The 25,949-nt window shown below is 41.8% G+C and overlaps 1 protein-coding gene across 1 annotated transcript in view; it reads right to left on the bottom strand.

The window, feature by feature from the left end:
- Positions 1-25,949, bottom strand: part of LOC104598508 (uncharacterized) — a 58,766-nt gene that overhangs the window by 7,000 nt on the left and 25,817 nt on the right. Inside the window, exons 10-12 of the mRNA XM_010260610.3 lie at positions 25,216-25,507; positions 24,932-25,047; positions 16,074-16,130 (exon numbers count right to left, since the gene is read on the bottom strand). Coding sequence (XP_010258912.1) covers positions 16,074-16,130; positions 24,932-25,047; positions 25,216-25,507 — 465 coding nt within the window. The remainder of the gene's footprint in view (positions 1-16,073; positions 16,131-24,931; positions 25,048-25,215; positions 25,508-25,949) is intronic.

The raw sequence follows: 25,949 nt of genomic DNA, 5'->3' as shown, positions 1-25,949 counted from the left end.
AAGTGTGACAAAGAATAATTTTTTATTGATTATAGAAATAAAATACAAATTTAAAACCAACCCAAAAATGGAGTTGTTTTTTGGTTTGTTGGCGAGTCAACAATTCAACCTTTTTTTTTTCATAAATGAGAGTAATTTTATTGAAAGAGTATCAGAAATACATGCAGCCTAGGAAGAGGCACGAGATGTTACCTCCCCCAAGGACTGAATCATAAGCACTAAAACATGCCCAGACTTGAGAAACAAATTACAAATTAGCCCAAAACAGATCACCCCTTGCTTGGCCAGAGAATCACCATTACATTTGCTGATCTGCTAACCCACTGGAACTTAACAGTCATATTTCTTGTCATCCATTTAACTTTCTTTACCAGATCCCTGTAGCCCCAACAAACCGTGTCTGGGCTATTCAGCCAGCCCACTACTACCTTGGAGTCTCCTACTAACAAATTGCTCACTCCTAATTGACTAGCCATCTGTATACCTTGTACCGCTGCTAGTAGCTCTGCCCTTACAGAATCACCTTCACCCACTGGTCCTGAAAAAAGAGACAACATATTGCTGTCTTTGTCTCTCAGAATCCCTCCAATTCCGGATGGCCCTGGGTTACCTTGGCAGCTATCATCAAAGTTCAATTTTACCACTCCATTTGGTGGGGGTTTCCATTCAACTTGTAATTTGTTCTTGGTGGAGACTGTAGAAGCCACTGCTTCCCAATTTCTCCTTAAGTCATCAAAGGAGAAATCTGCCAACAATTGTGAAGATTTCAGCCATGAAATTGTCTTTGTCAATATACATTCCTTGACTTCAGCAAGACTTCTTTCCTTTTCTTGAAATATTCTAGCATTTCTCTCCTCCCATAAGATCCACAAGGTGGCAGCTCTGATACATTTCCACATTATCTTCCCCCTTTTTGTCAATCTCCCAAGAGCATCTGGATTGAACAGCAGCTTTACTTCAGAGGGCAAGTTCCACCTACACCCAAATAAAGAAACAACCCAATTCCAAATATTGGCAGCGAAGGAGCACGATATCAGCAAATGGTTACAGTCCTCACCCTTCACTTTACACATAAAGCACCAATTTGGGGACAGACACAAAAAAGGTTTCTTCTTTTGTCGGTTTTCCATAGTATTAATCTTACCATAATAGGCTTCCCAACAGAACACTGCTACTTTGGGGGGTATTGGCCTTGACCAAACCTATTTAACAGGGAAGATAGGGGTTGAGTGCTCACCCAAGTATCTTCCCAAAAAAGAATAAAATTTCCAGAACAAGCATCGTACCTTACAAACCTGAGGAATTTAGGGAGAATGCCAGAGATAGCCTTCCAAGGTGTTGTGAGCAAAGCCCTTTGAGATACCCCTACATCCCAACCTGATTCAAAACAGCCATGGATACTTTACACTACTTCGTGCCACAACCTCTCCCTCTCCAGGGGCCACCTCCAAAACCACTTACCTAAAAGAGCCTCATTCTTATTCACCACATTCCCTAAGCCTAGTCCTACTTTTTTGCTCCGACTCACCACCTCCCACCTAATCAAGTGATCTTTTTTCTCTTCACCAAGTTCCCATAGGAAGTCCCTCATCAATTTTTCCAACCTTTTTGCCTCCCTTTTAGGAATTCTAAAGACTAACAGGAAGTATAAAGGCAAGTTAGCTAAAGTTGCTTTAATCAAAGCAACTCTACCACCCATGGAGATGTAGTTCATCTTCCAAGCTGCCAATCTTTTTTCAAAATTTTCAACCACCAGATTCCAGAACCTACTTTCCTTTGGGTTTGCACCTAGAGGAAGTCCTAGGTAGGATAGAGGCCACTGAGAGCAAGTGCATTCTAACAAGGCAGCTATAAACTCCACCTCCTCTCTGTTCAAATTAACCCCCGCAACACAACTCTTCTAAAAATTTACCTTCAAATTCAAGGCCCTCTCAAAGTGAATTATTAAGTCCTTCAGATTCCTTACCTTTGTCAAATCACAACCTTCGCAAAAGATTATTATGTCATCTACAAATTGAAGATGGGTTACTAACACTCTGTCTCTACCTACTCTCCACCCTCTTAGAGATCTGGCTCTCTCTGCTTCTGAAAGGAGTCTACTAAAAGCATTGGCAACTAAGGTGAAAAGGAAAGGTGACATGGGATCACCTTGTCTCACACCCCTACTAGCTGGGAAAAAATCAGTAACTACCCCGTTGACTAGGATGGAATAATGGCAACTAGAGAGGCAACCGTTTATCCATTTGCACCACTTATCCCCAAACCCACACTTCTTTAGCACGAGTGATAAGAATCCCCAATCCACTAAGTCATAGGCCTTTTCAAGGTCAAGTTTACAAGTATAACCTTTACGCCCCGATCTCCTCATCTCCTCCACACATTCATCTGCTATTAGAATTTGATCTACAATTTGTCTCCCCTGAACAAAAGCTCCTTGCGCTTGGCTAATAAGACAAGGAAGCACCTGTTTTATCCTCAAAGATAAGACTTTTGCCACAATCTTGTAAACACCAGTCACCAAACTGATAGGTCTAAAGTCCTTTGGATGCTTGGCCTCTTTCTTTTTCAAAATTAAGGCTAGAAAAGTAGCACTAATTCCCTGACTCATCACTTGATTATTCTCAAATTCCTTGAAGGCCTCAAATAAATCTTCTTTGACTATCTCCCAACAATCTTGAAAGAAAGCCATTGTAAACCCATCTGGCCCTGGAGCTTTAGATCTGTCCATGGAAAAGACAACTTTTCTATTCTCTTCCTCCTCAAAATTCCTTTCCAGCCAGCTTCTACTCTCTTCTGAAAGCCTCTGCCAGGTCACACCTTCCAACTCCACTCTAGGGCTTAGGGGTCTCCTCAAGATGGATTTGAAATGGTCAACAAAACAAGTAGTTATCCTCTCTTGGGTATCAAAGACTGTTCCATCCACTTCCAGTTTGGAAACTAGGTTTTTCCTTCTCCTTCCATTGACTAGGTCATGAAAAAATTTAGTGTTCCCATCTCCTTCCTTAATCCACTTACATCTAGACTTCTGCCTCCAAGAAATTTCTTCTCTCAAAATAACTTCATTTAACTCACTTTTTAGATTCCATCTCCGATCTCTATCCTGAGGGCTTAAGGCTCTTTGGGATTCCTTCACATCCAGTTCCTCTATTTGGGTCAACAGAGAGGATTTCAATTCTTCTATTCTCCCAAAATGCTCCCTATTCCAATCCTTCACATGTGCTCTCAATCTTTTTAGTTTTTTATGGAATCTTATGGTGAGATACCGCTCACCTCGGAAGCCCCTTCGAGGGTGGCTTAACCTCCTGAAAACAGAAAATGGAGAGGAGGAAGAGAAGGGAAGGTAGGAAAAGAGGGATTCAGTGAAAGAGAAAAACAGGGGATATTCATTCATTCCTTCTTTAAAAGACTATGGCCTTATATATCTGGCCTACAGGTGTAATCATAGAGGGAATATCCTCTGATAGGCAGAATAACTAACTGATAACAAACTCTGGGAAATATCATGGAGGGAATATCTTCTATCGACAGAATCACCCTCTCTGTGTGTAACTAATTCTGAGGCTCTGTCGCCTGTCCCTGAGGCTCTGTCGCCTGTCCTTTCTGCTTCCTTGAGTACTGCTGATGGGTAGTGGCCTGCTCCACTCCCTGTGTTGGGTTAGGGGAAGGTATTTGGGTCCCAACAATTCCTCCCTCCTTAGCATTGACCTTGCCCTCAAGGTCTAGGTTCGGGAACCTCTCATTCAGCCTTAGATAAGGTTCCCAAGTGGCGTCTTCTGGGGGCAGCCCGGCCCATTCTACCTTGGCTTCTGGTACAACCTACCCACTTCGTCGGACCCATCGAAAATCCATAATTTTGATGGGCTCTGTGTAAATGTCCCCTTCTTCAGTGAATTGGGGTAAGCTAGATGAGATAGGAGTATGATTTACCACAGCCTTCTTGAGAAGAGAGATGTGAAACACTAGATGAAGCTTCGAGGTAGTAGGGAGGTCCAATCTGTAAGCAACAAGGCCCACTCTTTCCAGCACCTTGTAGGGCCCATAATACCTGGGAGCTAGCTTGTAACAAGCCCGCCTTACCACTGAGATCTGGGGGTAAGGTTGGAGCTTAAGGTAGACAAAATCACCCACCTGAAACTCTAATGGGCGGTGGTGAGAGTCATAGCTGATCTTCATTCGTTGCTGGGCCTTTGTCAAATTGGCCTTGAGCAGTCTAAGAATCTCGTCTCTTTCCAGTAGGCGAGTCTCTACTTCTGCCACCTTGGACGACCCATATTCATAGGGTAATATGGGAGGGGGTTCTCTGCCATATAGGGCCTTGAAAGGTGTCATCCCCACAGCTGACTGATAAGTTGAGTTGTACCAGTATTCTGCCCACGGAAGCCAGTGAGCCCATTGTCTAGGCTTCTCCCCTATGAAGCATCTAAGGTAGGCTTCTAAGCATCGATTAATGACTTCAGTTTGTCCATCAGTTTGCGGGTGATAGCTGGTGGATGGGTGTAGTCGGGTTCCTTGCAATCTGAAGTACTCCTTCCAAAATGAACTTAGGAAGGCAGGGTCACGGTCCGAGACAATGGATCTTGGTGTTCCATGCAGTTTCGCTACGTCCCGTATGAAAATGTCGGCCACCATTGCTGCAGTGTAAGGGTGAGGCAAAGCAGAGAAATGGCTATACTTGGTGAGGCGGTCAACCACTACCATGATGACCTCTTTTCCTGCAGAACGAGGGAGTCCCGTGATGAAATCCATGGAGAGGTCTTCCCACACTTGCTCTGGAATCTTGAGGGGTTGTAGAAGGCCCACGGGTGACTGTGAGGAGTATTTCTGCTGTTGGCAAGTTGGGCATTCTGATACATAGTGCAACACATCCTTGCGCATTCCTACCCAATGGTAGTGGCTGCTAAGTCTTTTTAGGGTCCGTAGCACCCCTGAATGTCCTCCCAACGCGGAATCATGAAACAACCTTAGCAGTTCAGTTTTGTGGGTGGAATTTGGAGCAACCACAAACCTACCCTTGAAGAAAAGATCAGGCCCCACAATTTGGTAACCCGGAACCTGAGAAGGGTCACTTTTCCACCTTTCCCTGATGTCTTGCAGCTGTGGATCAGATTTGGCTTCTTGTCGTATAGCTTCAAATAAGGGAAAACTGGGCTGAGAGCAGGTTAGTTGGGTCAGCTCTTCTACCCGTGATAAGGCATCAGCTACTTTGTTGGCAGGCCCAGGTTTATACTTGATGTGGTAGTCGAATCCCATTAGTTTACTAAGCCATTTTTGCTGCTCTGGGGTGTGCACCCTTTGTTCTGCTATGTACTTCAAACTTCTTTGGTCTGTCCTGATGATAAATTGGCGTCCCAATAGGTATGCACGCCATTTCTGTACTGCCATTACCACGGCCATCATTTCCTTGACATAGGTGGACTGATTTTGGTGAGCTGCTGAGAGAGCTTTGCTGAAATAAGCAATGGGTTGCCCCTTCTGCATTAGAACGGCCCCCACTCCGACACCCGATGCATCACACTCTATCTCAAAGGGTTGAGAGAAATCCGGAAGAGTGAGGACTGGAGGGCTAGAAACTGCTGTCTTCAAGTCTTCAAAGGCCCGTTGGGCATCATCAGCCCACCCAAACGAATCCTTCTTTAACAGGCGTGTTAGAGGGGCAGCCATAAGCCCATACCCCTTAATGAAGCGCCTATAATAACCGGTAAGCCCAAGAAAACCCCTGAGAGCCTTTACAGTGGTGGGCTTGGGCCAATTTTGGATGGCACCTATCTTTTCTAGGTCTGCCATGACCTGGCTTGCAGCAACCACATGGCCTAAGTACTGAATCTGTCTTTGTCCAAAGGAGTACTTTGCCAATTTGGCATGCAACTGGTGCTCTCTCAGAATTGTGAGGGTAAGTTTAAGATGTTTCATATGGGTGCCCCAGTCCTTGCTGTAAACCAAGATGTCATCGAAAAATACCAGAATAAATTGCCTTAAGAAAGGCTTGAAGATGTCATTCATGAGGGCCTGAAAGGTGGAGGGGGTGTTGGTAAGACCAAACGGCATAACCAGAAACTCATAATGGCCATCGTGGGTCCTAAAGGCTGTCTTGTGGATATCAGCCTGGTGAACCCGGATCTGATGATACCCGGACCGCAGGTCCAGTTTGGAGAACACTTGTGCTTCCCCTAACTCGTCCAACAGTTCATTAATGAGAGGTATTGGGAACTTGTCCTTCAATGTAATCTGATTCAGGGCCCGATAATCTACGCAAAACCGCCAACCACCATCCTTCTTCTTCACTAGGAGTACGGGGGATGAAAACGGGCTGGTGCTGGTCTGTATATGCCCCTTGTCCAGTAGCTCTTTTACTGCCTTCTCAATTTCCAACTTTTGGAAATAAGGGTATCTATATGGCCTCACATTGGCTGGTTTGGATTCGGGTAAGAGGGGTATCTGATGGTCATGGCCCCGGGGTGGAGGTAACTGGTTTGGTTCCTTGAATATGTCACCAAACTGATCGAGGATTGATCTTAGGCTCTGGTGTTGGGCTTCAATAGGTTGGTCACAGTCCTGATTGTTTAAAATTGGAACTGTGGGCCGAATGCCTAAATGCATAAACAAGGGCTGTCTAGTATCCTTGGAGGCCCGAATTATAGAGGCTAAGGTATCACCTCGGGGTCTAGGGGGCCGCACCCCTTGCAAATGGCAGGTCTGTCCATTTTGGCAAAAATCCATTGTCATTCTGGCCCAATCACACAGTGCAGGACCTAGGCCACGTAACCAATGGATTCCCAAAATAATATCAGCCCCTGAGAATTCCAATGGGTGGAGATCTACCACGAAATTATGGCCCTGTACGAGGATCCTTTCCTTCTTACATACACCACCACATAACATCTGATTCCCATTAGCCACATGGATTGAAAAGAGAGGAGTGGGGTGTATAGTCATACCTAGTTGCTTTGCCAAACAGCAAGTGATGAAATTCAAAGTAGAGCCACTGTCAATCAAAACCATCACAGATCGGCCACCCAATCTTCCTTCTACTCGCATGGACTGAAGAGGGTTGAGGCCCATGAGAGCGTGTAGAGAGATCTCGGCTCCAACCGGTTCTGGTTCGCCTGATATCAGCTCACAGTCTTCGAGGTACTCTGGTTCTGTCCCCTCCGGTTCTCCCTCTGTTTGAAGGAGAAATACTCGCTGGACCCGGCACTTATGGCCCGACCCAAACTTATCATCACAGTTGTAACAGAGGCCCTTCTCGTGTCGGGCCTGCATCTCAGCCCACGAGAGGCGCTTGAAAGGCACAATGGGCCTAGGAAAAATGGGCTTCTGAGGATCCCCAACTTGTTTTTGGGGTTGCTGTTCGGCCCGCTGGAGAGCCCTCACATTCGGATATGATGGCTTGCTAGTCCTGCGCATGCTATCAATCTTCTCTTCTTGCAAGCGAGCCATGCCCACTGCCGCCATGACCGTCGCTGGTTGAAGAGCTCTCACTTCCAGGCGGATGTCTTCTCTGAGACCTCCCACAAAACCCCCAACCAAGGCCTTCTCTGGCCATTCGTGTACTCTGGTCGCCATTCTTTCAAACTCGAGCTGGTAGTCTACTACTGTCCCCGTCTGTTTTAATCGAGTGAGGAGTTTGTCATAATCCACGAACGCCGTCGGCCCAAAACGGATGCACAGAGCTTCCGTGAACTCCGCCCAAGCTACCTGAGGATGGGTTTGTTGATACCACTGAAGCCAGAGAATAGCGTCTCCTTCAAGGTGAATGGAGGCGATGGCGACGCGCTGGTGTGCAGGGGTTTCATGGTACTCGAAGAATCTCTTTGCTCTGAAGATCCAAGGAATGGGATCTCCACCGGAATAGTTGGGAAAATTGATTTTAGTAACCTTTCTGGCGGGGTAACCCCCAGTTCCCTGGCTTCCGGAAACAGAGGCGTCGGTCCCTGTTGGCTGACTAGTCTCGCCAGACTGTTGTTAGGAGGCGAGGTTAGAGATGACCACCTTGAGATCCCTGAGTTCGTTCAGTACTTGGTGGAACCCAATCTCAAGTTGGTCGACTCTATCTTCCATGGTAGAGGATCTTGTCTGCGGCATAGCTGGTCTACAACCTTGCTCTGATACCAACTTGGTGAGATACCGCTCACCTCGGAAGCCCCTTCGAGGGTGGTTTTATCTCCTGAAAACAGAAAATGGAGAGGAAGAAGAGAAGGGAAGGTAGGAAAAGTGGGATTCAATGAAAGAGAAAAACAGGGGATATTCATTCATTCCTTCTTTAAAAGACTATGGCCTTATATATCTGGCCTACAGGTGTAATCATAGAGGGAATATCCTCTGATAAGCAGAATAACTAACTGATAACAAACTCTGGGAAATATCATGGAGGGAATATCTTCTGTCGACAGAATCACCCTCTCTGTGTGTAACTAATTCTGAGGCTCTGTCGCCTGTCCTTTCTGCTTCCTTGAGTACTGTTGATGGGTAGTGGCCTGCTCCACTCCCTGTGTTGGGTTAGGGGAAGGTATTTGGGTCCCAACATCTTACCCCTTTCCACTTCACCCCCCTTAGATCTTCTCTCCACCATTCCTCCAACCTTCTTCACGAAGTCCAAGTGAGTCAACCACATGTTCTCAAACCTAAAGGGTCAAGGTGAAGGGATGGGATATCCATCGCATGGACGCCCAAGTCTTGCAGAATGGACTGGGCGAATTTCAAAAATTTCTCCCTATCTTTGCAGGGAATCGAATTCCCTATTTTAGAAAAACATATTTTTCAAGGATCAATCTTGAACCATGAACCAAATCAGATCTGAACCAAAAGGAGTAGGAGGGAGGATGTACCTGATACGGAGAAACAGTATCTCCCAATGGAGATGTTCACGCCCAAGAAGGATCCAAAATCTGCTCCTACTGAAGATGGCGCAGTGCAGGATGGAGCAGAATCAGCAATGTTCTTCCAAAGGAATTTGACCCTTCGCAAGAATCAACTGGATGGCTTGTGGGTACAGCTCCAATCAATCTTTTCCCAAAAGATTGGTATCAAGATCAGATCTTGATTTCTCCCAAGAACTGGAGATCGAACTGAAGGTAATGGCAGCGGCAGTAAGGAGGCGGCAAGAGAGTATTCGCAAGGTGCAGAATTCTCTCTTCTTGTGATTTTAGCTCTGAAGAGAATTGAACATCAATCCATACAAGTTGCCGCCCCTTTCTCCTTTCATAATCTTAAAGGGATCAGCTCCTATTCCCATTAGGAGTTGCTGATCCAAATCATATTTGGATTAGAAGTCCCTTTAAGTGATAAGGGATAACCCTTATCTTATTTGCAGATCAGATCAGCCATCTCCTAATCCAATTAGGAGGCTTCCAGATCTAAATCTCATTTAGATCTTGGACTCTCTAAGTGGATAGGGTCTAGGCCCAATCCTATCAGCTGATCCATCTCAGAATTCGCCCCTTTTTATTTGACTGATCAAATCAGCCCAGTTCAAAATGGGCTTAAGGCCCATTTAAGGTTATATACTCACTTAGCCTTCCAAACTGTTGCCCAGTTGGGCTTCCTTGTATGGCGTGGGACCCAAACATTGATCTACACATCAGCCACATGGGTTCAGCCCAGCCTTTGTTACAAGGCCTGGCCGAATACACTGTTATGGACAGTGCACCCCCTGAAACCCATCTTATGGGCTCTATGGGCCCAACACTTACCCTAAGTGGTCCCTGGGCCAAACCACCTTGTAACACCCAGGGACTGTGGGCAGATGCAAGATTAGCCCATCAGGTATTATCCTCAATGGTCTTACACTTAACCTCTCAGCCCATAATGATCAAATACTGCCCGACAAGGGAGGACCTCTCCCTCGACTGCAAGGAACAGTGTTGCACTCTCTGCTTACATGGATCCCGGGAATTAAAACCTTTTGCAAATCATTTCGAAACCATAACATATATATATATATATATATATATATATATATCTTTATATAAATATATTTTGCAAAACAAAATCTCAACAATTGAAATCGGCTGCTGGCAGTCTTGGTTTCCATCAGAGAGAGTGCATCCCCGATCATTACCTTTGTCTGACAAAGGGGCTGATCCTATCACTATGATCACTCACTCAGATGAATTCTCGGACTGTCCCAACATACCCAGGTTTTGATCCCCGCTAAGGATCTCACTGATTGGTACATCAAAAACAGCCCAATCCGACACCTAGTGTAGTATCATAATCGAGTCTAGGGGTTAGGTGTAACTTTCCAGTTTTGCCCATCTATCTCCAAGGTCCAAGGCAATACTGGAAATCTGGTCCAGTTCAAAGGTTCTATTAATCCTACACTGCATGTGCTTCGGGTCTCACCCTGGTAGCTGAGACAAGCCACCCCAACAGTTGGTAGCACACCAGTGTCAGCCTTGGTAGGATAAATCTCCCCAGACTTACCCAATGGCTGTGAACATTCTAAACTAACACAAGTCTCATTAAGTGTCCAGTTTAAGAGTATTACACAGAAACACACCACAGGAACATGAATCAAAAGTGTACTTTATTCATTTACAATAAATTCATAATGTACATATTTCTGATTGAAGCTAAGGGCATACAACTGTCTAACACAAGGACCTTGCCTAAAAGGCTCCTGTCCTAGGCTAATGGGGCAATGGTCAAATGTGACTCTAGGTAGAGCCCTTGTTAACAAGTCCGCCCACTTATTTTCCCAACTTTCATTGAAAAGGAACCTATCTAATTTGGAGCAGGCTGGTACCTCCTGAAAATTGGACCAGGTATAGATAGCTTGCAACAGCGGGAGTTCCTTTAACTCACAATTATTAATAAAAACATTGAATCTCCATATGCTGGTTGTAATGACCTGCTGGGGGTTATTTGATTCATTTGTAAAGAGAATTACATTGAAATCTCCCCCCAAGCACCACAGACCATCCCAAAGCCCTTGAATCCCATAAAGCTCTTCCCACAGTTCATTCCTTTCTCTGTAATTGTTTGGTCCATACACATTTGTAAAGCGAATTACTTATAGGCTTTCCTTCTCTCCCCTCTTCCGCTGAATTCCAAATTTTCTTCTATATCTGATATCAGCCTTTCCACCCCTGATCTTTTCTTCTTCCTACGGTTGTTAAAAGTTCCAGATCTGCTTAAGACTGCTCTTGTTTTATTTTGCCTTTTCGAAATTTCTTGGTTTTTCTTCAAAGATTCCTCTTTTTGCCTATACTCCTCGAGGAGGGCACAGATCTGTCCCCAAATCCTCTCTAATTCCTCATTCTGCATCTTTCCCATAATTGATTCATCCTTTGTATTTTTCCTACTTTGATCCCCTGTTTTTGTTGAACCTTCTTGAACCTCACCCTTCCCTACCTCTTCCTCTTTTCTCCTATATTCCTCCAAAAACATACAGATTTGATCCCAGATCATCTCTAACTCCTTTTCCTGTGATTCTCTTCCCCTTACCACCTCCTCTTGTTCTTTGCCCCCCTTGTCCCTTCCAACCATGGCTGATGCATCAAGTTGAGCTGCAGAAGTACCTGTTTCAGGCAGGAAACCCACATCAGTACCATTCCCCTTGTTGAACTGGGAGCCCGAATCCGTAGATAATAAGAGACATTGAGAGTACGTCTTCTGAGCTGAAACTGAAACATCCAAGTCGTCTTGTCCCAAAAAAAGCAACTCGGTGTGAAGGCTCTCATCAGCACCGAGGGATTTGGCTTTTTCCAGATCCACGCTTCCAATACTTGAAGAGTCTTTAGACTCTGAATCTGAGCTACCTTCTTCCTCCGTCGCGCAGATCTCGACCGTGTTCGTAAAGACCTGATTTGCTGTCTCCGGAATGAGGGAACTCCCTGTCTCCACTGTCAACGAGTGCTTCTTGAACCTAGGATTGCGCCGTTCCGGGGAGAAAACTTTCTTCTTCTTGCTTGGAACCCAAGCCCAGTTCGAACTTGCCACTCCGCTGCTACTAGCTTTCTCCCCTGCGAGCGGCAGACGAGCTTTGCTCGTGGGAGACGATGATAGACCCTTTTTTTGGTCCATCGTCCTCTCTAATCCTTTGGTCACGTGCCTACTTAAGTTGGCACGTGGCAATTTAAGACTTGGGTTCACACTGTTTAAACCGGCCGGCCCACTCGCAAGAAAAGGCCCCTTAATCTTTGATGGGCCTGGGCCCAGCCTCCCGACTTCTTTACCAGTCACGTGTTCACTTAAAGAAACATGTGACTGGCCTCGGTTCAAAGGACCAGAAAGGACCGGCTTAACCCCTGAACCTTTGCCTACCTTTGTTCAGTTTCTGTTGAAATTTGAACTCCTGGCGCAGAGCTTCCTCCAATTAAACCTCCTGTCACCGACTGAACATAGGACCTGCCATCCCTCAGCCCACCCTGCCCAGCAGGCTTTCCCCAAGTAGTTAAATTTTTTTCTTCTCTCTTTTTTCCTAGTTGCCTCAGAAGACAGCCTCTTTTGTAGTGTCTACTCTGCCTTGCATACCAAGCAACCAGGCCTGTTCTGCCCCTTCATCTTCCTCCCTTCTTCCTTCCTTCCAAAGCTGGGCTTCAATGGAGGTAGCAAGCCAGATGGGGTATTACTAAACCCTCCGAAATAACCTCTATCTTCCTTGGGATGTCATTGGGTTTAACACCACCTAACCTCACTGCAACTGAATGGAGATCACAATCAAAAACACCTTCTAATTTTGCATCACAGGTTAAAGCTATTGACTATAAAACTTCCTCCTTCCAGAGATTGAAAGGTAACCCAAGCACTCTGACTACTACATTGTCTTCAATCTCAAAGCATTTGGTGTTAGATAGAGGACACCAATTCGAGACTGTAGCAGCACCAGCCTCAGAAAGAAAGTTTAAGGCTGAAATCTCTACTTCATCTTCACCCAGATCTATCACAGCTTTACAAGGTTCACAAGGAGTAATCACCATCGGCTTCTGCAGGTTATATTCTTTGAGTATCGCCTGAGCAATACCTCTCCAATCCCTTGGTGGACTTGAAGTTTCAACCACAAATTTCTTCCCCCAATCCTCTTTTTCTGCTGTTGCTACCAGTTCACAAGTTCTTTTTCCTTTTTCTGCAATCATCCAATCCCTATCAGTGGTTTCTTCCTTTCTCTTGTGATTACCCCCTTTCTTTTCCTTCACTGCAGCCTCTGCTTGTTTTGTTTTCAGCTGCTGAGTAAAGTCACTCAGTACCTCTGCCACTACCTTCCATCCTACACCCTGTTTACCTTCTGGGAAACAAGCTAACTGCTTCTTTCTTCCTCCAAAGAATTCCTGCAGTGTTATGTAGCATCCTTTTGCATTATTTTTGCATTCCAATTCGTAGTTCTTTCTTTCATCAAGGTTGAACTTCATAAAGTTCAGTTGTTTACCTTTGGAGCTTGCTTCTGAAACAAAACTCTGCAACTATTCAATCACTTCAAGACCTTTCTTCCAACAATATTGTGGCTCTCTTTGCCTCCCTAATCTTCAAGCTCTGCTGGCCCCTAATCCTTATCTCTTCAAATAAGAAATCTTTTGCTTCAATCTTCATCACTCTCCTCCATCTAGCAGCTTCTACAAACCTATTCTCCATCTTCTTCTACTTCTGTTTCACAGTTCCTTAATCACCTATTCTCCATCTTCTTCTACAAACCTTCAACCTTTTTATTAAACAACAATAAAAATTAAAAAAGATAAAAAAAACATGAAAGTAAAAAAATGCAAAAAAAAAAAAAAATTGTAAAAAACATTTAGGCACATCTCTAATATTGTATATTCATCATATTAAACAAAAATAAGCATGACAAATACGAATAATTTTTATAGACATGTAAATAAAAAAATGTCGAAAATGTTGGAAGCATATTATTTGCTATCATAAAAAATTGCCATGTGCAAAGCACATGCACATTTCCTAGTATTAAGAAGGGTGTTTATGAATAATAGGTTTCCAACTGCTGACTTGTAGGGAAGTGAGACCACATTTAAAGGGTTTGGAATTTGGGTTACATTGGGAGGGGGAGAGAATTGGTATTCTCAAAAACTAAAGTAGTCTTTCGTAGAGGATGGACGGGCTAAGTTGAAGGTTGAAAGGAGGTTTGAGAAACTTCAGTGGGAAGTGAGATTGCCATGAATTTTGTTCCTCTTCTGAATTTCTCCATACTCTCATTGGCAATGATAATCTGGCCAATGATTTGCTTGCCATGAACAAAGACTATCTGACAGAGGGAGATGGACATTACAAGAACATAGAACTTTGACAATTGTTTTGTAGAAGCTTCTTGTAAGGTTGATTGGCTTAAAATCCCAAGGGGTGGGATGCACCTTGCTCCTTTGGAATGAGAACTATGAAAGTTTCCTCATGATTAAATGTACAAAGCAAGTTTAGATGATCACAGATAATCTTTTCCTCAATGCTTAACAATATTAGAACCTAGAAGTCAAATCTAGATTAGAGGAGTGTGGCTGCTTTTGGGGCTTCGTTTTTCTTTTGTTGGGTGATATCTTATCACCTTTTTTGTACTCTTATTTCTCTATAAATTTTCTTTTTTATTTACTACCAAAAAATGGACAAATGAGGGTGGGTTTGGCACAACGGTTGGGTTGCTCCATTGTGACCAGGGTGACCAGGGTTCAAATCTTGGGAACAGCCTGTTAGTATGTGCAGGGGTAAGGCTGCATACATCTGTCCCTCCCCAGACCCTGTATTGGTGTGGGAGCCTCATGCACTGGGCTGCCCCTTTTTTACCAAAAAAAATGGTCAAATGATTAAGGGTGTAAAGGTAATACTATGTTTTACAAACATGTAAATTGTATATAATTTAGTGTTATTATTATTATTATTATTTGATCAGAAAAAGAAATTCATTAAATTCAGATCTGAAGTAAAAAAATAAAAGTTTTACACTTTTGCCCAAAACAATTAACGTCTATTAACCCCCTGTTTTGCTAGTACATCTGCCATCCCATTTGCAGTTCTTCTAACCCAGCTAAAGGTGGTATTGGGTTCTATTGATAGGTGACCTGCCTCCCTGAAGGCATGCCTGTAGCTCCAAGGTGATGAACTTCCCTTGTCCAAAATATGACAAATTTTGAGTCTCTTTCCACTTCCAATTCACGGAAACCAAGCTGTTGTGCTAATGTCAGTCCTTGCAACAATTCCATTATTACAACTCTAACCGAATCACCAATACCAATTGGCCTTCAATTCATAGCCACCACCATTAAGTGGTTCTTGAGCACACCCCCTATGCCTTCCTTCCCCAGATTGCCTGTAGAGCTACTACCATCAAAATTCAGCTTCATTTTGTTTTCAGCTAGGGGTTTCCAATCCAGTATCACACTATCTTTCCTTCTATCCATTTATGCTACTTCTGACCATTTTCTCACTATCTCATTTACTAAGAATATTCAAAAGAATTGCAATGTTTTTACCCAATGTGTGTCTCTGACTAGTATGCCTTCTACCAACTCCTCCATAGACCTATTGTTGTCATTGAAAATTCTTTGGTTTCTTTCTTCCCAAATAGTCCACACCACTGCTGCCCTTGCTGCCCTCCACTTAATTCTCCCTCTTTTTTTCATGCCTTAAGAAGCTTTGTATATAATTTCTTTCAACTATCCTTCAAAAAACGTAAATAAATAAAGAATGATTACACCACATTTTGCTGCTATGGCAAACAGTTTTTCAAATCCCAAGTAGTAGGCATTTTCTTAAGCTTTCAGGTTTGGCTAGTAACCTAGTGTTCAGATGATAGTACTTCCATATGTTATCCCTGCCACGTTTATCACCAATTATCTCGAGCATAATAAAGAAGCTGACACTTTTCTTGTTGTTGGAATTATTTAGCTAATGAATGATACACTGTAGATATAACAAATGAAAACAGTCTCATTGAATCATCAAACTTCAAGTTTTAATAAATTCTTCTTTTGATTGTGCATACCACATAAACACCAAAGCAAGATAAAAGTAGCCACTAGTCATTCAGGTAACATATTATGCACTCTAAAGAACTCATCTTTAAAAAGCTACATTATCGTCTACAATGTGCATGTTCTGATATCCTAATAACCACAACAAGTAATTCTCAATACCTGGGCTAGACATTTATCACCAAATGTACGAGTGGATATCCACTCCTCCAGTAACGCCTTGATCCACCAAAAGAAAGAAGGGGTTAATAAGACAAGCAAAATATTGGCAATCATGAACTACTAAAAAAAGTAATATTTCCAAAATCCTTGACAAGAAGCAAATCAAACTTCATAAAAAGATTGCTAAAGGCACAGTAGCACACTAATAAAAGCATATATTAAGTGGGATAAATAGAGAAAACTCTCATTTCATCGATTGTTAATGTTTAGTATCTATACGTCTCCCAATCACATGGTGGTGTTAAAAGCTAAACGCTTTGTGAACAAAGATTATGAAGACCAGACTTTTCAATATCAAAAAATGAGTTTAAATTGGTTTGGCTGATGCCACAGCCAAACAGGGGGCAAACAAAACACAAATGTACTGGGAAATTGTGATGGATAATCTCAAAAACAAAGATGGGTTTCAAATATCTTTAAAACTTGAGGTGAAAGGAATGCTGAATCTTTAAAACTTTATTTTTCCCAAAATTTTGTCATTTTTTACTTAGGAAAAATGAAAAAAAAAGACCTAGCCAGGCTCATCCCAGCCCAGGTTTGCGGGCCATGCCAGCCTGGCACGACCCAACATTACACCTCTAGGGGGAGTCAAGGTTAGAGGGAATAGATTGTTTTGGCTCCTAAGTACATCATCTTGCTGTACACTTTTTTGTTTATACTAATATAATGATACTTTACCTTTCTCAAAAAAAAAAAAAATGATATGATGAGGGCCCAAATCTATCACCAACAGAATGAGACATCCTCCCCATCAATGACTGTTAGGAAGGACTGCATAGGTTGTTCCAGGGTCCAAGTTCTAGTATGGTATGTGATGCCCGAAATGTGGGTCCTATAGCACATCATCAGCCACAAACTCCAAATGCTCTTGCATCATAACTTCCCTAGGAGAAGCCATACTATGGAAACGCCTCACAAAGAAAGTTGTCAGCAAACCATCTATCCTCCTAAAACCGGATCCGGTCCCCAAAGACCACAGCTTGTCCTGATCTCATTAATACTTAATTATACTAATAGGGAACCTAACCAATGAAGGGAAGAAGGATAAAATTCTCATAATAGAGCCACTTCGTTGGGTAGGGGACCCATATAGTTAGATGGCCTTGAAAAAACACTCCATGGACTGGTTAAATGGGACTTACTCAATGGGCTTTTTATCAGGTCTGTAAATTGTTGGTGACTATCTGCTCCTCATCATTATGACACAAGGCCCATAAAAATAAGGCAACTTAATCAACTAATACTGTTAAACTGAGAACATCACGAAATCGTGAATAAACTTCTCAGAACAAAATTAAGACATAACAGAGCATAGACATTGTCAATTAGCATTGCATTGGAAAAAGCTAGATCTCAACTTGTGCTATCACTAAGTACATGCCATTGTTAATATTATTTCATATTTCAATAAGCCTTGCACCACAATATTAGAGAAAATAAAAATTAAAAAAAATCCTGATTCAATTATAACACCTTTTTTGTATCAGTAATAGGAACCGTTTTTCTTTCTATTGTGGTATGGACTTTATGGGAGGAAAGAAACCAAAGAAATTTCTTTTTTTTTATCAATAATAGAGATTTCATTAATTGATTAAAGAATTTTCTTTGAAATCCATAAAAATCAGAGCTGCACATTGGGTGATGACATTCTAAGGATGTGGAGTGAAGTGGCACAAACAGATGTACCCAAAGAAACCTGCACTAAATAAACTAAAACTAAACTTTGATGGGAGGTCCTTTGGCAACCCAGGAAGGGCAGGTATAGGTGGTGTGCTTAGAAATCATCATGGAGAAGTTGTGGCACTTTTCTCAGGATCAATAGGTATTGGTGACTCAATTCAGGCTGAAACTCTAGCTCTCTTACAAGGCTTAAAGCTGGCTGAGCAGATTGGAGCAACAGATTTAGAAATTGAAGGAGACTCACTACTAGTAATTTCTTGGGAAAAGCAAATCACTTCAGCACCTTGGAAGCTCAAATTTATCTATAGGGAAATTAACATACTTGCAAGGAGGTTCAACTCACAGTTTGGTGGGTAAAAAGGACTGCAAATGGTCTGGCGGATACCCTAGCAAAACAGAGAGCAAATAGACCTACTTTGTTCTGGGCAGAGACGTAATTGTTTGTAGCTTGGGTCAATGCAGTGCTGAAACCTAACTCTTGTAATTTAATATTATCTCTGATTTTAATAAGAGTCTTATTTGCTGATCAATAAAAAGGGACCTTTTTTTATCAGCAAAGATATTTTATTAAATTGATTAAAGGTGGATTAGTACAATTTGATTATAGGAGTGTAATCCCCCCACACACAAGTAGATTACAAAGATGTCCAATAAAACTGCTACCTTGCAACCCCTTGTTTTGCTAGGGCATCAGCCAGCCCGTTTGCATTCTTTCTAACCCATTTGACATCAGCATTTAAGTCCTTTGCCAGTCTTTCAACTTCCCTGAAAATATGGTTGAGAATCCAAGGAATTTGTCTATTACAAGATGCCCATGTAATAATTACTTTTGAATCCTCTTCCACCTCCACTTGTCTAAATCCCAATTGCTTTGCCAACTGAAGTCCATGCAGCAATGCCAACAGCTCTGCCTTCGCAGAGTTAGTAATGCCAATTGGCCCTGAAAATAAAGCCAAAATCCTGCTCTCTGAACTTCTGATTGCTCCACCTATTCCTGCCAATCCCGGGTTACCCAAGGAGCTACTGTCAAAATTCAGTTTAACTTTATTGCCTTCTGGAGGTTTCCACTCCAATCTTACTTCTTTTGTTCTAGAGGACTGCGATACTTCCTTACAAGATCTTATAATGTCAGTGACAAAGCATATTTGGAAGTAATCCAAAGTCTTGACCCAAAAAGCAACCTTCACTTTTATGCTATCTATTACCTCTTCCACAGTCCTATTCTTTTCATTGAAGATTCTGTTATTTCTCTCTTCCCACACCACCCAAGCTGTTGCTGCCTTAGTAGCTTTCCACATTCTTCTTTTGTTGCCTCAGGAAGTTTGGGTTGAAAATATCCACCACCTCTTGAGGGGGGTCCCACCTGCAGCCAAAGAGAGAACAAAAAACTCCCAAACACAAAGCGCAAAAGGACAAGATATTAATAAATGGGAAAAGGTCCCTCCACTATCCATACATAGGAAACAAATTTGAGGAGAGAGGCAATAAGGCCTCCTTTTCTGCAACACATCACATGTATTTACCTTTCCAAGGAAAATAGTCTAGCAAAAAGCTTGGATTTTTGGTGGAATAGTCTTACACCAAATTTCTTTCACCAGGAAGTTCACCTCTTGATGATTGGGTAAAGCTAGATGTCTAAAGAAAGAGGAGCAAGAGAAAAGTCTGTTTATGGCAATTACCCAGAGTCTAGAATCCTCCAACTGCAAATTTGGGCCTAGGGTAACTGTTTCCAAGATTTTAAGAAGGTCAATCTACAAATTACACTCTCTTTCCCTATGACCTCTTCTAAAACCAAGGTTTCGCTTAAGGCTTGAAGGGAAAGAGAGTACTCAAACTGAACACAGTTACATTCTCGAGAATTGAGAGGGAAAAGAATTTAGGAAATTGACCTTTTAGTGGTGATTCCCCTACCCAAAGGTCTTTTCCAAAACGGATTTTGTCCCCTCTTCCCACATCAAAGTGGACAGAGCTAAGAAATATAGGGTATACTTCATGAATATCTTTCCAAGGAGAAGCTGAAGTTGTATGAGGAGCAATTTTAGCATCCCAATCATTGCCCTCCAAACCATAAATGCTTACGATTACCTTGTGCCACAACCTGTCTCTTTCAAATGGAAATCTCCACAACCATTTTCCTAACAATGCAGTGTTCCTAATAGCAATGTTTCCTAATCCTAGGCCCCCTTTTTCTTCTGGTTTACTAACTTGTTCCTATTTAACCAAGTGGTCTTTTTTAACTCTCCCAGCTCCCATAGGAAATCCCTCGTATATTTCTCTAGTTGTCTTGCTATCCTAGAGAGGATGCAGAATGTTGAAAGAAAGTAGATAGGTAGATTTGCTAAAGTGGCTCTAACCAAGGTGATTCTTCCCCCTAAGGAAATATAATTTCTTCTCCACAGAGCTAGTTTCTTTGCAAACCTCTCTACCACTGGTTTCCAAAATCCACCAGCTCTTGTGTTTCCCCCCAAGGGTAAGCTTGGGTAGGTAATAGATCAATTCCTTATTTCACAACCCAGGTACCTTTGCAAACCTCAAAATTTCCCCCTCCTCCAAGTTGATTCTAACTATTCCACTTTTACTCCAATTAATCCTCAATCTGGATATACCCACAAAGTTATCAATCAGCACCTTTAAATTTATCACCATTTCCATATCAATATCCTCATAGAACAGGATTGTATCATCAACAAATTGGAAGTGGGAAACGATTACTTGGTTTCTCCCTACCCTCCAACCCCTAAAACGTCCTTGTAAGTCTGCAGCCATAATCATCTTGCTTAGGACATCTGCCAGACTACCACTAAAGTGAAAAGGAAAGGGGATAGGGAGTCCCATTTCCTTAAACCTTTCTTTGCTGGGGAAAAATCTTTTGCCACTCCATTGATAAGAATTGAATAGAAAATGATTTAACACAGCCTCCAATCCATATCCTCCATCTATCTCCAAACCCTAGCCTTTCTAGAATTTCTAATAAAATCTCCAGTTCACTAGATCATAGGCCTTTACTAGGTCCAATTTGCAAACCAAACCATTCTCTCTACTTTTTTTCTTGACAACACATTCATTAGCCAATAGGATTTGATCCACGATTTGTCTGCCTCCCACAAGAGCCCCTTGAAACAGTGAGACCACTGAAGGTAGAACTTACTTTAATCTCTCCAACGGAACCTTTGAAATTATCGTATAAAGACTCCCTATCAAGCTTATTGGTCCGTAGTCCTTCGGAGATTGTACGTCCTCCTTGCATACAAAAGAGAAAAAGGTAGCATTTGCTCTAAAGGGGATTTCCCCTTTGATGAAGAATTCTTTAAACACTTGCAGAAGATCTAATTTCAAAAGATCCCAATGCTTTTGGTAGGAGGCCATAGAGAATCCACCCAGTCCTAAACCTCTCACATTCCAACTCAAAATCTTCATTTCACTGAATTGAGGGACCCTAACATGTAACCTAGAGTCGCCTTTCCCCTTTCCTTCTCTCCTTTCTCATATTTTCTTCCTCATAACTTATACCACACTTAAGTTTTTCAATCTCATTCTTTTTTCTCTTCCTTTGCTTTCCATTCTTCCTCAAATAAACTTTTGTTTCCCCCCATTTTCCTTTCTTTTGCCTCTCTTTTTGTCTCCCCGCCTCTCCCTTCTTTGATTAAGTCATTCCTTCTAAATGAGGTTGCTTTTCTCGACAAGGTTCAGGATTTTATCCCTCTCTTGCTCAATGTCACTACCCAATGGTTCCTCGTCACCAAAATCAGTGGCAATTCAATTGCAAGCATTCATGAATGGAATGGCTCAGCCGGGTTTACAACAACAGGGAAGGTAGTATTAGAAGGGATTTTAGAACAAGGAACACTAGGATTAGGAAACGAAACAAAAGGGGGTGAGAGGTTAGGGACTCCCTGTTCCGATATGGAGTAAGCCTCTTTTTGCAACCTTCCTGCTAAGTGTATGTCCTTGTCAAGTAACACACGGATAGCATCAATAAATTGTTCCTCTTGTGCTTCAATATGAACATCAGTATCAAGACCAATGTCCCAAGTATGGACACCCTAATCCTATGACTATGTTGGTTGAAATCCTATCTCTCTTAGCTAATTCTATGCCCCCCCCCCTCTAAGTTTGGGGTAGGCATTTCAAGTCCAGCTTCTTTCATTGCCAAACTAGTCTTTAGAGGGGTCTTCAAATAGAATATTTGTTCCAAGAGTTTCCTCATTCCAGATCTTGCAATCTTTAGTTGTAACCACACTCCTAATGCTGGAGGGTTGATCAACCTCGTTATTTTCCTCCTTTCTCAAATCCTCCCAGTCACTATCTTCCTCCGAGTCTTCATGAGGAGGCCTAAAAAAAATTTGGACTGCACTTGTTTGGGGTCATAGTGTTCTTGCTCACCACCAACCTCCAAGCCCAGTTGCAATCCGAGGCCATTTTAGATGCATTCACACTTCTCAAGCAGTTGGAATGAGACTTAGTTCTCTGTTTTTATGCTACGTCTAAGGGGGGGTCCTTAGGCATCAAAAAGGAAGATGATAAACCATTGATATCATCCCTTAAAGAGAGCCCTAGACCTCTCACTTGACCTTTTAATTGGTCACGCGATTTTGTGGTTTGGTTGATCGGCTCACTCGAGCTTCTTGGTTCAATTGTCAGTTCAACTCCTGGCATCCCTTCAACTTCTTTAGCTTGACCACCTGTCATCACTTCAGCATATGAATTAAACTTCGGCTTTCAATCTTGGTTGAACAGCCCAGATTTAACCACATATTTAGTTATCTAGATAGAACCTTTCGAAATATTAAACGGTTGGGTTTCCTTCAATTCATTTGAAACCCTTTCAGCTTCTTGTACCAAAGCGCCATGCCCCCTCTTTGTTGCAATATCATCTTCATCTCTTACCTTTGGCAGTCCTCTCAGAGTTGAGCTTCTTGCAACAGCAACAACCAAACCTTATAGGTAACATTATCTATGATCAGATCCACCTCTCTTGGCACTGCTTCCGGTTTCACACCCACCAAGTTGAAGGAAGTTGCAGTAATGTCCGAAGTATCTAGCTTCTGGATGAAGCCTCCACAGATATTTGTGATTTTCCTAAAGGTATCATCTAGCCAGGCATAAAAGAGAATCCCTATAGCTTTCACCCAAGGGGTACCCGTTAGAGTGATACTATTAGCTCATGGATTCTAGGGGTGAGCAAGAAAAACCGAACCGAAAATTTGGTTAAACGAACCAGTCGATTCGGTTTTAGTTCGGTATTTAAAAAAAAACCAAAGGTACAGGTTTGGTTTTGGTTAACCAAAATAGAAAACCGGCAGTTAACCGAACCGGCCGGTATACCGTATACATATATTATATATTTTATGTAATATTATATACATTTTATATATTTTTATATTTTCTATACATTATAAATTAATAAATATGCATTATATATATATATATATCAATATATATTTATAATATATAATATATTATTTATTATTTAAAATATAATATTTTATATATATTTCTAGTGTTTTATTATATATTTATATATTTTTTATAATATATAAAAAGCCGATGAACCCCTGGTTTGGTTTCAAAAATAAGCCCACAGTTCGGTTAACTGAACCGTGAGCACCCCTAATGGATTCCACTACCCTACGACCACAAAGCCCTCTGTTGGATTGGGAGGGCATGAATCTCCTCCTCTATGTTGTCTACTTCCAATATGGCTTTACCTTCTTGGAACGAGATTAGGTTCAAGGAGCATTTAGGGGATAGCCTCCTTCTAATCTCCTCTGCTATGGCTTTCCAGTTGCTTACTTTTCTATTGACATAAACCACGTATTTTCTGCACCATTCCAAAAAGCTCTATTGCTCATTGATGCCTCTTCATGTGATATTATCCTTGGTTGAGAGTGTTTTATTATCTTTCAATGCCTAAGAGATTTTAGCACCTTCGTCACCTCTCCACAAGGAAGTCTATAACACCTCTGCAAATAAAACCCAACCCATGATCTGTTTTCCCATCGGTATACAGACTATTTGCTTTCTACTTGCTTGAACCATTCGGTCAGCATAATAAACCATCCTTTGGCATTAACCTTCATTTCAGCATTGAAGATCTTTTCATTTCTCCTCAAGACATTGCTACAGTTTTGTGTTTTCTTCGAAGCTATTGTCACTTGCAAAAGGACTTTCAACCAAGCTGTTGATTCTTGTTAAAGGTATACTGTCACTTTCTTTTCTTCTCTCACCTTTAGATTTACTTGGTTCCTTGCCTTCATCTCTTTGAACAAAAACTCTTTAGCTTCAATCCTCACTTCCTTTCTCCACTGTCTCATCAGTTCAAAGTTCTCCATCATCTTCACTCTGCGTCCTCACATAGGGGAGAAGGAACATTATTAAAGAAAAAGAAAAAAGAGAAAAGTATGGACAGGACCAAAGATCGACCACAAAGGCAAAGCCCACATCAAGATACAACATATACATACCTACTAGCTCATACACACAGTGAGACCCCAAAAAGATCTAACCCAGGAGGGATGATCCCCAATACAACTGATACCTATCCTATCCCCTTTCACCCCCAAGCTAACATGTCTGCAAGTGAATTAGCTGATCATCGTTTATGGTAGATTTCAATGTTCACACTAGCAGTGAGATATCTAGTTTCTCTAACGTGATGTCAGAACAACCATTGGCCAACCATTGTCATTTCTCATCCACCTTATTATCACCCGAGCATCCCCTTCCACCTCCACCCTAGACAGTTGATGGGAATGCAATAATCTCAGGCCCTGAAGAAGTGACAGAAGCTCTACTTTGATGATACCAGAAAAACTCTTCCATGGCCTCTAATGCCACCTCCCCCCCCCCCCGGCACCCAAAAAATAAATGCTGGCTGGCAGCATAAAGGAAGTACTATAAGCAACATTTTTACAGTATAAATTTCCTTTTTGCTCCTCCTTTTAAAGTAAGTTTCATCTTCACTTGTCAAAAGCAGGAGGAACATGCAGAAGATTGAATCTCCCAGCAAAGATACATGTGCCTCAATGATGTTTTCTGATAAATTTATAGGTATCAAAATGACAAAAGAAAAAAAACAAGTAATATCAGTAGAAACGAGGAAAGTAAAGCTAATTAACCTTGTGATCAAACTCAGCCATCTTCAGAACTATGGGTATAATTACTGGTTCAGGAGTTGTTTTTTCTTTCTTCACAAGGTGACTGGAAATTACTCCTGGACCTTTAAGAGCTTCACCTACAGGATAACACATCATTAAAGCAAGAAGCACCATTTACAATAGCAGATCATTCATTTGTTACACCCAAAAACTGAGAAAGAATTAACAATAAGAATAAAGAAAAACTAAACTAACAATAAAGAGGACACCAAATAACATAAATGATATCTTAATCAGATGATAACCTTGCCTCTCAGAAGAGCTTCCTGACAAATCAAGAGATTTCAAACAACCTGAAACTTCTTCAACCTGGTTGGCAGATGTTACCACTTTTGGCCTCACATTTCCAGCAATACAGCTGCTAGTCTCATTGGGGACTCCACAAGTATTATTTGTTGTATCGCATTCCTTTTGTTTTGCATCATCATCCACATTGGTAACAGGGAGAGGTTTTGGCTCTTCTTTTTTTGCAGGTAAATTAGTTGGTTCTCTATTCTCATCATCCATTAAATAAATACTTGGATCCAAATGGATTCCCTGTTATAAACATAAGAACACAAGTTACATGAATGCATTTTAATTATGAGAAGTAACCAAACTAAGGAACCCCATTAGTAGAAAACAAAATGTATTGGACTCAATTTGGAAAAAAGCAATTGATTTAATATATATATATACACAACATTAAGGAAAAGCTGCCAACCTCTTCATTTTTTAAGTGTTTTAAGGAAAGGTTATCTTTCAGTGACAAGTGATCATCCTTCCTTTAAGTGTCTAAGTTATTTCAAAGAAACTCAATTTTGATAAATATTATGGGATTTTAATATGTCACAGAATGGAGATCCCAACAAGAAATTTACATGGTTAAGGAGTTAGTACCATGTAAAAGAAATGTCAAGGGTTAGATCTGTATCCAGCCCATCCCTCCCAAGACTTCAGATAGCTGGGACTGAAATTGGGCAATGACCTTTTTAACAAG

Source organism: Nelumbo nucifera, chromosome 6 (genome assembly GCF_055504915.1).
Source record: "Nelumbo nucifera cultivar China Antique chromosome 6, China Antique-T2T, whole genome shotgun sequence".
NCBI classification, from domain to species: Eukaryota; Viridiplantae; Streptophyta; class Magnoliopsida; order Proteales; family Nelumbonaceae; genus Nelumbo; species Nelumbo nucifera.
Note: the sequence above shows the minus strand (reverse complement) of the source record. Positions and strands in the feature narration are given on the sequence as shown.